This window comes from Pagrus pagrus (genome assembly GCF_965226575.1).
Source record: "Pagrus pagrus genome assembly, chromosome: 14".
NCBI classification, from domain to species: domain Eukaryota; kingdom Metazoa; phylum Chordata; class Actinopteri; order Spariformes; family Sparidae; genus Pagrus; species Pagrus pagrus.
The window spans coordinates 21931042-21946740 of record NC_140198.1 but is presented as its reverse complement, the minus strand read 5'-3'; the positions used below and the strand labels follow the sequence as shown (position 1 = coordinate 21946740).

Genomic DNA, 15699 nt, shown 5'->3' with positions numbered 1-15699 from the left:
TTGAGTGTGTACTTCATGTATGAGAGGAAATCCTGGACAAGAGCTGAATAGGCGAAAGGTCTCAGAAAATACTAGAAAATCTTGTTGCAAATTTAAAACCTCTTATGAAATGTGGTTAATCCATGTTGACCATCACACACACACACACACACACACACACACACACAGAGGGAGAGATAATCAGGCTTAGTTTAACAGAAAATTAACCTAACAATCCTACAAGACTACATCTAGATAAATATCTGATTAAAAAAAACCTGAATGAATGAAGAGAGGAGGGGCTGTGTGTTAATGTCACTTCAATATACAGTACTGAATATCAGGAGGTAATTAGTGCACACCAGGATGAGGTTACTGAAAGGGTTAAGTAGGCTACTTGTGTGTGTCATGTGTGCATGTTCTTGTGTGTGTGGGTCGCTGCCATCAGCTGAGCCGTGTCAGTCACTGAGCCTGCAGCAGAAGTAGGTTTCTGGGCCTGGCTGCCAGTATAACGCTGAGTCCCAGCAGAGCGGCAGGGCCTAGAGAGAGAGAAAGCATCTGACAACCGGAGCTCAGGCTCTGTGCCTTCATTAACCCCTGTAATGAGGCCAGAGACAGTGGGGCAGGATGTATATGTACGTCCCCACAGCCCTACTCTTCTTCTTCTTCTTCTTCTTCTTCTTCTTCTTCTTCTCTTCTGCTCTTTTCTGCAATCGCTGTTCATTGATTTATTTTTTAATTAGTAATAACTATTTATTCTTTTCGGTTTTTTTTTTTTTTTTCAAAAGTTTTTTGAGAATTTATGCCTCTTCATTTATGTGTGTGTTCATATGTATATATGTGTTTTAAGTAATGCTTTCTATTAATGTCCTTGTAATAAGTGTTAGTTAATAGATAGTAAAGTGCTTACTAAGACTTATAAGATGGTTATTAACATTATGTGTTAGTAAGACAGTATAATTAAGTGTTAATAATAGCATCATGAACACCTTTTATTGTTGGATCATTAGACATTTATATGACCTTACAAGAAACCTATACATAGCATATAGACTGGTTAAGTTTCTTATACAGTAATTGCTTATAACAGTATAGAGTATAAATTATTTTATCAAACTTACCACCTTATTAAGATTAACACTTACGTTTATTATGCATTTATTACCAGTTAACTATTCTTTTCAGCTTCTCAATCTAAAGTTAAAACACATTCTAATTAAAGTTAATAAGTTGGGAAAAACATAATTAATAAATGGTACATTTATAGTTAGTTAAACTTTAGTTAATAGTTATTTCTCTGTTAACAAACAATGAAATGCCTTTTAAACCATTTATTAAGCAATTGTTGAGGTTTATATGCATCAGTTGCAATTGTATAATGGCCGTTCAATAATGTTTATAGATGATCAGTGTTTATCTACAACTAACATTATTGTAACTATCAGTTACAACATCACAATACACATTTACTTGAAGGGCTCTATATAACAATGTTAAACAGCACAACACAGAGCCCCTTTAATACATGGTTTATATCACATGTCAGGACATTAATGTAGAGCATCACCTTCTTTATTATTGTACAAAGGGACTCTTCAGTTCCCATCTGCAGTGTGTTTGCTATCAAACTGTGGTTGTGATGTCACAGCGTTTCCTGTTTGTTGGTATTCTGGGAGAACAGATGATAATGAGATGGGTATGGAGAGCAGACGATGTGTGACAGGCTGCGTACAGGTCTGTGTGAGCATCTGATACGTGCCATTTATTCACTTTGCCCATGAGAGCTTACCCTGCTGTGATGGTTTTGGATATCTTTTATCCGTCTGTAACATGAGCAACTAAGTGGGAAAGAATATATCAGGTTCCTCCCCCACTGTGATATCGACTCTCTCACTGTCTCAGGTCTCCCTGTAGCTGATTGGTGGGTTTATTTTAGCTCCACCCCCTCTACTTTTGAGTTACCACGACCCTTTTATTTCTCCGCAAGCTCTTCACCTTGGACACTTTCTATGATGATTTGATGTAGTTGCCTGGGAACCGGCTGTGATGTCATACAGTAGCATGGACGGATGGTGTAGCTGGGCCGGTCTGATCGAGAAGACAGACGAGTCATAAGTGGCTTAGGACACGGACATGGCTGGCCTATTAATACATCTAAGCTCTGTTTACACACACAGACGCAGCACACACACACACACCGCTCGGACTGACCTCAGCTGCCGGCCTTGAGCCTCGCAAGACTACACGCACACTTAGGCACAGATAGTGACACACACTGTTTTTAATGGACTGATGTAGATTTCTGCTCATGCATCACTAGCCATTAACTGCAGGCAGTTATCAAGCAGAGCATGAAGCGATGCCACTTATTCATCTCTGAGGTTGGTCGCATTCAGTCCGGCTCATTACTGAGCTCTCTTCGTATGTAACTCATGGGCGAGAGGTACGACTCCCACAGTGAGCGTGTGCACTGGAATAATATAGATTTTTTAATTCATGAGCAGATATCTGTTTATAGATATAAGCGAACAGTGATTGGTGCACAGAAGAGGAAGTCTTGGCAGGGATATCCGTTACCTGAATATCTGCTGGCAAGCCCCAGAACTTTGGCCAGTGCAGCCGATGGGATCCGAGATTGCTTAATCACCATTGCAATCAATGCTACACAGGGAGGATTTCTTTTAGTAGGGGTCATGTCAGTTAACTGTCACATATACTCTATCATCATATCCTGTTGTGACTGGCGTTCTTCTAGCTGTGTGGCTCTGAGGACAGTGATGTTGTTCTGTCAGCTTGTCAGTTAGTTGGTCCACGATGGCATGAACAAATTTGGCGTTCATGATCCCTGGAGGACGAATCCTACCAACTTCAGCGATCACCTGACTTTTACTTTGACGCTACCAGCACGTCGACGTTTAATGTTTTTAGTGAAATATTGTGACAGCTTTTTCGAGAATTGCACTTTCTTTGGTTTTTGACGAAGAACTTGCTAAACTAATGACATTCAGTCTCATCTGTATTAGCAAATGTTAGCATGCTAACAATGGCAAACACTATACCGTCTATAGTGTAAATAATGAAGACCCCTCATCTCACCTCACCGATGGCAGCTAAAAACGCAAAAAATACAAAAAAAATACTTAAAAAGTCCTCGCTAGAGCCAGTGTTTGTCCATTCTGGGCTACTGTAGAAACACAGCGGTGCAACATGGCACAGGACCTGCCCCCTCTATAGCTATAAGACACTGATGAAAACATTATTTTATACGTTATATTCTATTTCTGCCGCTAAGTCCTGCACACTCGACCTTTAACATCAGTACGTTAGCATTGTTAGCATGTCTTGCCCACCCTTCCCTTTTTATAAACGGCCCTCATCATACTGTGGCATGGCTTCGTTCTCATTAAATGGCACTTGTTAAGCAGAGGTTACATGTAGGTGAAGAGTGTGGATGAGCCACTTGTTCACCATCTGCAGTGCAGCTCTCACTTCTCAAACCGCATTGTTGGCCTGTTCTTCTCCTTGTTGGCAAGGCTGAAGAGCTTTTAATATCCTTTTATCTTCTGTTTTTCTCTGCAGCCCTCCTTCGTCTCCCCACGTCTCCCGGTTTCTTTTCATATGCTTCCCACCCATTAATGCTTCTCTCTCCATATCAATTTTTATCCTCTTATATAATGTTTAGTTTTCTTCCTGTCAACAAATTATGCTGTCATGGCGTCGATCAGCCGCCCATGCTTCCGCTGATCTTCCTTCACTTTCCTCAGTCTGTCTGTCTCTAGCTGTCAACAGACCATTGTTTTTACGGCTGTTTAGTCCTGGTTTAATTAGCACACTCGGCATGCACCCCCAAATCCTAGAGCTGCAACATATGGCATCGCTCTCTCTCTCTGTCTCAGCCCCACTCCCTGTCTCTCCCTCTCTCCTCCCTCTGCCCACCTCCATTTTTCATTTCTTTTCCTCACTTTGCCTCTTTTTCTGAGTTTTGTCTCCTCCTCTCTCCTCGTTGGCCTGTGTCCAGCTCTGCAGGGACTATAGAGGGTGCTGCTGCGACGTCACTTAAAAATATTGCGTACCATGAAGTGCAGGGATTACGTTCAAAGCATTTAGCTGTTTTTTTTATTTTTTATCTTTATTTGACGGCGTGTGCAGTGATGACGTCAATTTTTTTTTCTGCAAAGGAGAAAAGTGAGATGCAAAGTCCATCTGCTCCTGCTGATCTGCTGAGTCACAGTTACTCAGCACAGCATCGTGTGTGTGTGACGAGGAGTGTGTGAAAGTGTGTCATGCACCTAGTAAATGGCGTATTTTCTACTGTAAAGTATATTTGACATTGATAATAAAAGGCTTTCAGAGCAATCCTCAGCAGTAATCCTGAGATTAAACCGCTGCTTTTGCATGTAAACAGGGTGTTTACAACGTGTTGTTTCAGATTGGTTTTCTTTCAGTTGACCTGTGTGTCTGACTGCCAGCTGGGAGTGACCGAGGCACACTGGAGGTCTGTCTGTATTCAGAGGATCTGCTGCCAAATTAGAATCGATGGCAGACTGTTGAGAACCCCGTCACGCCACAACTTCATCACACGAACACACACACTGCCTGACTCACGGGCTTCCTGACTCGCTCACTCTCTCAACCGAATCTGCATTTGAAAGACATTCGAGCTTCGTGCTGTTAGTCGCTTAAAGAGGCACTGACGTATCTCGACTGCCAGAGGTTTTGTGTAATCATGACTCGCTGAGGGAGGCACTGAGAAGGCAGGTTGTAAACATTGGAAGGAACGATCTTCTCCAAGCCAGTTGGAAGGAGCATGTGTTGCGCTTTGCTCACAAAGGCCTTGATGATGTTGCACCAGCTTAAAATTAGAATTTAATGATGCGGTACAGATTCGTGCTGCTGTAGAGTTTACTGCCAATTACAGGTTTTTTCCAAGAATTTCTTGGTGTGTCTTTTGATTGCTGGACTATCATCAGAGCTAACAAACCATTGTCATAAAAAGCCCCTCCACAGTATGTATTTATCTTGTTTTGCACTTCCTTGCACTTTTTAAAAGATAACTCTTTTCGAGCATTTTCAAAGAACTAGAGAGGAAATAGGTGTGAGAGAAAGCGAGAGTGGAGTATGACATGCAATAAATGTCCCTGTCCAGAATTGAGCCTTTCACGTTTCGGTTCAGAAGCATGTTCCACCCCAGTAGCTCGGTCGGTAGAGCGTGCCCACCTTGCTGCAGGTCATTACCTCTTTCTCTCTCCTCCGTTTCCTGTCACTCTTCAGCTATACTGTCAAATAAAGCCTCAAAAAATAACAACAAACAAAAGAGATGACTTCATAGTCACCTAAGATTTAAATGCAATAAGATCTTGGTTGGCTTCCCTCGTATTTTGCAGTTTAAGTATGCTGAAAGTTCTTTCTTCTCCACATTTCAGAGCTGACCTTTGCTGTACTCTTATTTGAGCTATGTTAGTAGTAAAAGATATAACAAGTTACAGTTTCTGCACTAAAATGGCTCAGAATGACTGGCCCCTTGTTATATATTTCGTCGAGTTTCGGACTTACATTATCCCAAATGTTTCCAACAATTTCCAGGCCCAGAAATCAGTCATTTTATTCAAGGTAACGTTTCATGCATTTAATTTCAAGAGAGAGTCGAGGCCCTCTCAGACACATTCAACACCGCCAATGCGCTCTGAATAATAATAATGATAATACATTAAACTTAAATATGCATTCAGATGCCTTTAATTTATTTATTTGTCAACAGTCAGAAAATCAACCTTCCACCTTTTTTTGATAATTGATTACTCATTTCAGTAATTTCAATAACAAAACATTTGAAGGATAATCGGCAGCATAATGGATCATGAAGCCAATTGTTGGTTGCAGCCCTACGTCTTACATTGAGGTCATTTACCTAAACTCACAAACATACGCGCTAACAAACTCCCTCACTCACCCTCCCTCTGCCGTCTCATGCAGTATTAATGGGCTTCTCAATGCTCCCTCTAGTAACCCGTGTACGTACACGTTCAGCACACTCATAGTAGATTTGTATTCACACGCTCAAGCATGCACACTCATCCTTGGAAATGGATTAAGGCCAACAGACTGACGGGGGGGAGAGATCAATAAATAGGAGATGAAATAAACCAGTGAAGGAATGAGTTACTTGGGTTCGAGGAGAGAGAGTCAGAGAAAAGATGGAAAAATCCGATGTTGAGTTGCGACAAGAGAGACGAGGTTAAGATGAGGACGACACCCTAAAAAGGCTTGAAAGAGGGGATGGAAGTTGATGCTGATGCCACGTGTGTCCCAGTTACATCCTTTTGGGAACAGCCCTGCTTTATTCCTTATTTTTCGATTCTGTTTCATGATTGCATAAAACTTATCTCCCTTCAGACTCGTGAATGACGGGGAAAAGCACTAACAGTCTGAGAGAAATACAGCTCACAGATACACCAAAAGAAAGTTTGCGTTCCCCCCAGCGGAGAGCAGAGGCTGTTGCATAAGTGGTTATGTAACAGAGCAGCCAGCCAGTCTGCTGCTGGTTTGAGGTGAACGCAGCAACACCGGTGCCAACTCAGCCCGCTGCAAAGTTTAATTGGCCTCAAGTCACCGCCGCTCTCTTTTCCTCTGGTTGCTTTCTAGCTCTTCCTGTCTTCCCTCGTTTCCCGGCTCTCTCAGTCATTTCCTGTCAGTCGCCTGATGAAACGTGTGCTGTGTGCTGCTGTCGGAGGCAGCGGGAGGTCATGTGAAGGCTCCCTCGGGGTGCGGGTGGTTGAATCCCTCCCTCTCGCCTCTTTCAGATCGATTTCTGTCTACCTTTCCTCTTGTCAGTCGGCGTGGCTCTTTGGCTGTCTGCGTCTGCCCGAGAGGAGATTATTAAAATCCCCCCCGGAGAATAAGAAAATGCGTTTTGGCTGTTTCATTCTCAGAGTTAGAATGAGATGTATTTTTCTGCAGATATATTAATATGCTATATATTCCTGACAGTCACGAGGGATTAGACCTTACGGTGCCTCCAGCACCAGCTGACAGCATATTGCAAGCACTGTACTGGGGTCAGCTTGGTCTTTGTGCTCTTAATTCGCCAATATGACTGTAATGAATATCTTTTGTAAAATGTAATCATTAGGGCTGCAAAGAACTCTAACATTCAGTGACAACCAATCTGTTAATTATTTTCTTGATTAATCGAGGGGAATCAATACGACCCATGGGGAGATGGCACCCCATGTGAGTGGGCCTCCTGCAGACATGTTACATAATCAGAGGTCTTCAGTCCGATTACTCGACGATGTTATAGATACCTTCGAAAAGGGAAACCCATCTCCGTAGCAAATTACGAAAAATAATATTGCTTATTCTACAAAAATTAGACAAAAATGGACAGGATCAATCGATTATTCGTTTGGACTATAAAATGTGTGTGAAAAATGTCGATCAGCCCAAGATTCTGTCCTCAAATGTCTTGTTTTGTCCACAACTCAAACATTTCTGGCGTACTGTCACGGAGGAGTGAAGAAACTAAAATATTCACATTTAAGACGGTGGAATCAGTGAATGTTTACCTTTTCTTCTTCAAGGGAAAACGGTTAACTGGACAAGGAAACAGACAACTGGATCTTTTCCCCTTCCCTCAAAGTCCCAACTACCAGCAACACAGGACAAAACATGAGTTTATTGATTCATTCAGTCTATAACGGAGTAGTGAACGCAGATACACAGAAATGGTGCCAGGCTGCCAGCCTGGTGAGTAATTAATGGCTGACAACTAATGGATTAATCCTCGCAAGCAATAATAAATACGGGACAGTTCCATCGTACAGTAAACATACAGTATGTCAAACACTAGTGAATGTAGATATATTGACCTCACTGCTTGTTTATATGAAGTTACTGTCCTTCGCTGTTCCCCACATCATAAAACATCCAGTTCTTTGCAAATGAATGCCAAACCTATAGAGTAATATTGATCCTGGTCCCACCCCTGGGCAACACGGGTGTGATTTTGAAACAGGGATGTGATGTTGCAGCACCAGCAGACCGCTGTTGTGTCAGTCAGATTTCATTCCTTTGCTCCTTTTCCGTCCTCAGAGGCTCTGCATGTTTACAACCAACTCTTTGCCCTTTCTGCTCCTGTCTCCCCTTATCTTGTATCAATACGTCCATCTGTTCCTCTGTCAGTCAGTCCGTCTGTCCTGCAGCATCCATCTGCCTGTCTGTTTGTCTATCTCTCCGTCTGTCTGTGGTAAATGTCTCAGAGCAGCGCGGCTGCAGCCCAGCTGCAGTAGATTCAGCACCGCGGACAGCTCCCCCGGGCTAATCTCCCCTGGCAGCGAGCAGCGACAGCACGTCCCCTTCAAAATGTGGTCTTTTCTCGAGGCAGGATAATGTTGACCTCACCACGTCCTCTGTGTAACCACTGCGAGTCTATTGTGGCGCAGGAGATTAGTGCTTGAGTCTTTTTTCTCTCTTGTTTTTTTTTTTTTTCTGGCTATGTAGCCGTTGGATTGTTTGTCTCAGAGAAATGCTTCTGTCTTATCAGAGAAAGACACACAATAGCTCAATTCAATTATTATAAGTGTATTTTTTTCATTATCAGTGACTATGTCAGTTATTTTTAGATAAATTGATTTGTTGTTTAGCCTATAAAATGTCCATCGCAAATTCCCAAAGCCAGTAGTGACGTCTTCAAATGTCCTGTTTTGTCAAACCAACAGTCCAAAACCCAAATATATCCAATCTAACATGATATAAATCAGAGAAAAACAGCAAATCCGCGTATTTGAGAGGCTAAAACCAGCTAAATAAGCTCTCTATTGCTTATTGTCTGGAGGTAAACACAATTGCATGTGCCTTCCTTTCTTATCTCTGAGTGGCTGTCAGGAACTCCCACTAAGAAGCGAGGAGCTGACAGATGAGTCCTGAAATCTGACAGGAAGACAGAAATAGCTGATCTAAATGAGCAGAGTGAGCAGCGTTGTCACTGATCATTTGTTCCCAGCAGCTGATTCCCAGGAGCTGCTGACAGACTATCCGAACGCAGAAAGTGAAGATTTTGCAGCACTAGGGGTGCTCAGGAGGTGGCGCCTGTGTGTGTGGAGCTAAGTAGTCCTTGAATACGTTTATGTACGCATGTGTGCCCACGTGTTAAGTGAGAAAAGATACGGTATGTGTTCATTTTCTTTCATTTACTGTCACAGCTTTTGGTCTCTTTCCACACGTTTCCCCCCCGTGTCCCCGAGCAGCCGCAGCTCCACAGTCATCCCTCATGACAAACACCAAACAGAGATTTTAAATGTCTTAATCCGTCTGCCTCATGTGGTTTGATGTCCCAGCGTGTTTCACATGTTGATTTTGGAGCTTTTATGTGGCAGAGAAAAGGTTCAGCGTCTTTTCGTGTCAAAAGCTGATGCATGTTTCTTTCTCTGTTTGATCCTCAAATCCAGTTTTTGAGAGAAATTGACCACTAGCTTGTGTATCACTGTCATGGTTTTAGTCATTTCCTGTTTTATTTTGTAAGTATATCCTCCTGTGTCTTGTTGTCACGTTCTACTTCATGCTCACCAGTGCTCTGTGTTCCTCCCAGGCAGGTGTTCCTGGTTTGTCCTCAGTTTTTTATTGCTCTGTAGTTTTTTTTCCTTGGACTTTCCTCAGCCTGTCTTCTCTTAGTGTTTTTTTTTCTTTTTGTTGTCTGCCTGCCTGCCTCTACTTTACTGGTTATACTGTAGTTGAACTGTGGGGAATGGCTTCTGAATCTCTCCTCATCGTGTCGTTGTTAAACAGTGCCACCGTGTGGCGAAAGTGATTGCATGTTAGTTTGTGATCCACCTCTGCAGCGCTGTTGTGCAAACTCGCAGCACCCTTTCTGACCAAAAGCAGCTGATTTCCTAAACGTGACTCGAATTTCACCTCGAGGAGGCGGAGGAAGAGAAGAAGAGCAGACAAGGGAAAGAAAGAAACGGACGCTGTAGGTGTCTGGTGTTTCAACACAAGGTGGCGTTGTGAGAACATAAATGGATTTATTGAGAAACAGTCATTTGTTGCATAAGACATTTTCTGGAGGAGATGATGGACACATCTTTGGATACAGAGTAATATCTTTTTACACAAGCCTCTTTATGTAATACTTACTGTTGTTGTTACACGAGGATACATCAATCAAATATCCTTCTCTCCTTCTGTTTTGATCGCCATGATACAGTGGATGATAAACTGTCCTGTCAGTCATTCTGTGAGCGGACACCAAGGGAGGAGGATTTGGGGTTTGTCAGGCATGTGAGATGTGACATAACAGATACATCTGTCAACCCTCTGCCCTTCTCCTGCAGCTCTGATTTCAGATTTTGTTTAGCTCTGAACCAAAATCCACTTGAATAAATAATCGATTATGGAGATTTAAACATCCTTTTTTTTCCACAAGCGCTTTGATCATCGTGACCCAGTCTTGTGGCCCCGGTTCTTACTTCAATAAAGTAATGTGAAAGTTGATGGCAGGGATATGAAATTCCTCTGCTCCTCTCCTCATCGCCTTGTTTCAGTCCCTCTCCTCTGCTCTGTTTGTTTCTTCCTGTCCTTGTTTTAGCAGCGCTGGTTGTTGTGTAACGGCGCTGGTTTCTCTGTGAGAGCCGAGCACCAGAGACATCAAAGCAGCTTGTTTTGTCGTCGGGCTCAGAGAAGGGCTCAGAGCAGCAGTCAGGAATAGATCTCCTCCTATACCGCTCGTTTCCCTCTGTCTGTCTGTTTGCTTCCTCTCTAACTCAGGGGATTTGGCGATCTCTTGACTGTTTTATGTTCTCATCTATTTTCACCTTTACCGGCTCCCTCCCGCTCCCCCCTCTCCCATCCCCATCACTCACCTGTCTTTCAGACAGCTCTCCTTCTTTCTCAGCATCATCTTTTCGACAGGAGTATCTCATTGTTAACCGGGCCATGTGCGGCTCGTATGTTCGTGTGTGTGGTTTTGTGTGAATGGCACAGTTCTGTCGAGTACCGTGCCCATAGTAGATAAAATATGAATGATGGTGCTCTCTATCACACTGTGCACATCGTGTAGTCAGTGTGGCACGCACCAGCTATGCACCAATGCCTACAGGGCATCATCACCATGGCAACCATACTTTTTCACACCCCTCTGAGGAGACGGTATGTGTTTGCGTGTTGCTCCATATATAGTTTACCCTCAGCTTAAAGGTGCCCTACATGAAGCCTGTCCCTGTTTTCCCCGTCTCCGTCCTCGTCACTCTCGATACATTCTGCACGTGTGTCCTCTCCTCCCTGTTTACCCAACATTTCTGGTGTGCTACAGTTTCTATCTCGGGATGAGCGGCTTCAAAGGGCCTCATTCCAGCAACCTCCTCTCGGCTGACTCCAGCAGCGGCGGCAGCAGCAGTCCTGGCCCGAGGACGAGGTCAGATTGCCTCAGAGCAGCAAACATACTTCCAGCTGCTCCCGTCCGACAAAAAATCAGGAACAAAGCTTTCAAATGAGGACAAGCTTATAACTGGTGATATATATCCTAAAATGTAAAAATAAGAGTAATGGACTTCTTTTTTAAACTGTCTGAAAACAGAGCCTGAGAACATGTTGAGGATGGAGCTCTATCACTGGTGAACCACGTGTGCCGGCGTGTTTCTTTCAGTTCAAACGAGAAAACTGTTTGGTTTAGTTTGAGGAAAAGATCATGATCTGGGGACATTAATTATGTAAGTTAAATCATGCACATAAGTACCAGTAAGCAAAGGACAGTGTAGGGAGGAGATGGGGATGAATGGACGGGTCAAACACAGGACCTTCACACAGGAGACCAGGGCAACAACAACAAATAAGGTAGTTTCTCAGCACATCTCTGAACAATTATATTATTATTATCAATGAATATAGTTTTGTCTTTAAAATATCTGAAAATAATAATTCCTTAGAGCCCAGCGAGACATCTTCAATGGGTTCTGCAAGAGAGCCTGATTATGTGACAACAGATTCAAGCTGAGCCGAACACAGCCAGCAGCAGCGTTCGTCACAGTCTTTCAAGGCTTCACAACACACAACAGATACGATTGTTATGCAACAGCACGCAACTGAAAACCTGATGCAAGGATGAAAATAATGTGAAAATAAAGTACAATTAGAGGTGGAAGTGGGCACGGCCATCTATCAGCGCCGACACACTGGGGAAATGTTAACAGCACCGGCGTCTGTATCACAGCCATCTTGTTAGGAAGTGAAGCCGCTCGCCCCTGAAATAATCACCAACACACTATCAGGGGATCTCAGGGAACAAAGCAATATGCACTCTGTTATGAAACAGGAATAGCTCTACCTCACACACACATACGCACGAGTGTCCTTATGTGCCAGTGCTGAGACGTGTGTTTTCATGTGATGTGTGGCCAAACGTCTCACACACACACACACACACACACACACAGAAGCCGAGCGTTGATTTGAAAAGTTAACTGAAAGCGATCCATACTCCACAGAGATTCTGCGACTGAGATTAAACTTATTTTTTGTCCCCCCGGTGTCTTTTTTGGAGCTTGTGGGGGGTAAAGCAAGAGGACTCCCGTCTCCACTCACTCACTCACACATACACACACAATTTTTGTTGGCTGTTTTGTTGATAAGGCTGTTATATCAGCTGTGACTTTCTTTTGGGGTGTTGATTGCTGTCTAATAGGAATCTAAATGGATTCTTGGATGGTAATTGCCATGGAAATGCAATAACAGTAGCTTTGTGTTTATGCGTTAACTCCAGGCGGTGCTCGACACGCACGCAGCCCAAATTGTAATAGCTCTTAATAGGTTTTTAGTGGGAGATTCGTCATAGCGGATGAATGAACTGTTGTCTTCCCGTAAATCCCTCTCTGACTGTACCCTTGCCTATCGTGGAATATAATTTGGGATATTGATTGCTCGGGATTGCGTTGTGATGGTTGGCCTGTGGGGTGTAATTAAAGTTGTTTGAGTGAATCATGCAGAGTCGAGATCAGATATGGAATTAGCTGTCGACTAAATCAAATAGAAAATAATGAGTGGCAGCGTGTTTCCTGCCCCATTTGTCATAATAAACACCCCTGATGCAGAGCGAGGGCGAGTTTACAGACAGACCGAGTAACATCTGTCTTGTGCAGACTTTTTGAACAAGTCAATGTGTTAATCAGAAAAACCCTTTCTTCTTTTAATGATCCCGCTCCTGTTGTGATGCATTCAGCGGCAGATTTTTTAAATCCGTCCCTGTCACCATGTAACTGGAGGATGGTATTATCCTCACAGTACGGAGTCTGTCAAAGAGTGACAGCGACTCATCAGATATAAACTTTAACGCCAGCTACTTCTTCCCTCCGCCTCACACATCTCTCTGTAGCCTCGTGTAAGCACTTTCACATCTTAGTTTGTGACTTCAGTTAGTTCGGTTACTCATTACCATTCATAAGATGCCAGTCTTCAGGGAAGAGACCTCCTTGCTGCTCTGGATGTTCGCTGCACGTGCTGCAGCGGATTAGTGAGTCAGCAAGGCTTCTTTATAGGTGCTGATAGACTGATTATCTGCAGAATCAACTCGGCGCTGCGGCTCAGGGACGCGTCAGGCATGCGCACTGATACTCCAGTGAGCATGAGAGCAAACAAAAACAAGCACGTACAAACAGACGCCTGGGGTGTTCCTTATCCTCCTGTGCGCACAGGAAGGGAAGGAAAGTTGGAAACGTGGGAAATTGTTCTGGGAAACTCTTTTCCATTAAAAAGTTGAGGCGACCCTGAAAAAGGCATTCAGCCCCTAACAGTAGAAACCTTGTCATTACATTCCTGTGAGCATCCAGTTGACCTGGATAATGATGGAAATAATCACTGATCTCATCTCTTCGCTTCCAGGTGTCGTGTCTGCAAGACTTCTTCGGCGATGAGGACATTTTCGTGGCGTGTGGACCGGAGAAGTTCCGCTACCAAGATGACTTGATGCTGGATGAGAGCGGTGAGTCGATGAGTAGTCTTCCCTGCTGACGCTCGATGCTCTGACTGTTCAGTGAGCCCCCTCGTCTGTTCCTCGCTAGCTTCCTTCCTTTCCTTCCTTGCGCCCAGCTGTGTTTTTGTGATTATTTACAAGTGTTTTTTTTGTGTGTGCTATTTTCTAACGTTCAGCAATTTGTCATTCAGTGCAATCAAATGATGACAGAATGTGAGTTGTTGTGACACTTTATTCTAGTTATTTTCTTTAAAAAAAGGGTATCGTTTGTTTGATTTGATAGATTTTCATTTCAGTGCACGGAGGAACATTTTGCTTATTTAAAAGTTATCCAACCAGGGCAAAAATGTAAACATCAGACTTCTCCAAAGATTCATCTAATCTGCAGTATTCCATGTAACTGATTTCTGTGGCTCAATCCAACTAAGATTTTCTACTTGCCACATGTTTATGATGTTAATTTCATTATTTAAATCTCTATATATATTTGTGCAGGCATGTAGCAAGCTGGCTGTTAACGGTACTGCTAACGGTAAAAGCGCCGATGACTCTGAAAGTGTCGGGACATTTAAAGGTAATCTGGATACAGTGTTGGAGGAGGAGCCCCGTTCATTTTTCTAAATTAGCATTTTGTGTGATTTGGCGCCCCCCACAGTCTCCGAGTGCAACACCACTGTCGTAAACACAGATCTCAGGTCTGTAACAGTTTGTCAGACGTAACGTAGGTGCTTACTACAAACTAAATTCATTACATCTTAACAATGTTATTAGTTGAAAACTTGTATGTTGAAGTAAACACGCTGTGATCCTACCCTCTCACTGGGTAGTTACATAGTGCAGAAACAAGTGATGGGGGGGGCGGAGTGGCTGAGACAGACACCCTTCACTCTAATACAAGACACTGAACCATCAATATGATTCTGAAGCTGTTATTTTAAGGTAAAAACGTTACATAATGATGCTTTAAAATCACTACGACCTTGCTCCTCTGTGGCCCAGCCCTAACGACGAGGTACAACTCCCGAATAGACTTGCAGACTAAAACAAATTTGCTTGACTTTTCTCATCAAATAACAATTTGGTTTTGGCTCAGTAAGGCTTCAGCCCTACGAATTTCACTACTAGCTAAGAATGAGATAATTCAACCTTCTTTCCACTCCCTGTTCACACTGGTGGACAAGTAAAAAAAAAAAAAAAAAAATCTATTATGTCTTTCTCGTTTATGTATGTATTTACTTTTGTTATAATGAATTATTTAGCTTCCTGCCACTTTATTTCTTCTCGTTTTTATTCAGGCATTTCATATCTTCCACACTCTCCTAGTTAACTCATAAAAAAAATCAGTTTTCTTTCTTTCTTGTTTTCTGTCTTTCTCTGTGTTTTCCCCCATTCATCATATCTTTTCAGTTTCACTGCCCCCCTGTCTTCTCTTTATATGACACATCTCCCTGGTTCAGGTGACAGAGGACTGTGTAGGCTGTCAATTTCATTTCACTTATCGTCTCACTGCTCCTCCACTCCTCTCCTCTCTCCTCTCGGAAGATCGGGTCCGCTGCACTCTCGAGCCATCGTCTAACCTATTACACCGCTGCTCCTCTTCTTCTTCTTCCTCTCTGCCTGTCTCTCCGCGGCGGTCTGCTAAGGATACGTTCTGTCCTCACTTCACCCGTCCCTGTTCTCGCTGTCTGACTCTCTCTTCTGCATTGCTGTCTGAAGACTCCTGCCATTTAGCGCTCATCTGTATTCTCACCCTATCCTCTCTC

General features: G+C 43.2%; 1 protein-coding gene across 4 annotated transcripts in view; it reads left to right on the top strand.

Moving 5' to 3' along the window:
• dclk1a (doublecortin-like kinase 1a) overlaps positions 1-15699 on the top strand; it is a 58738-nt gene that overhangs the window by 12095 nt on the left and 30944 nt on the right. For all 4 annotated transcript variants that reach the window (XM_084373272.1, XM_084373271.1, XM_084373270.1 and 1 more), the window contains one exon: positions 13846-13945. In XM_084373272.1, coding sequence (XP_084229398.1) covers positions 13846-13945 — 100 coding nt within the window. The remainder of the gene's footprint in view (positions 1-13845; positions 13946-15699) is intronic.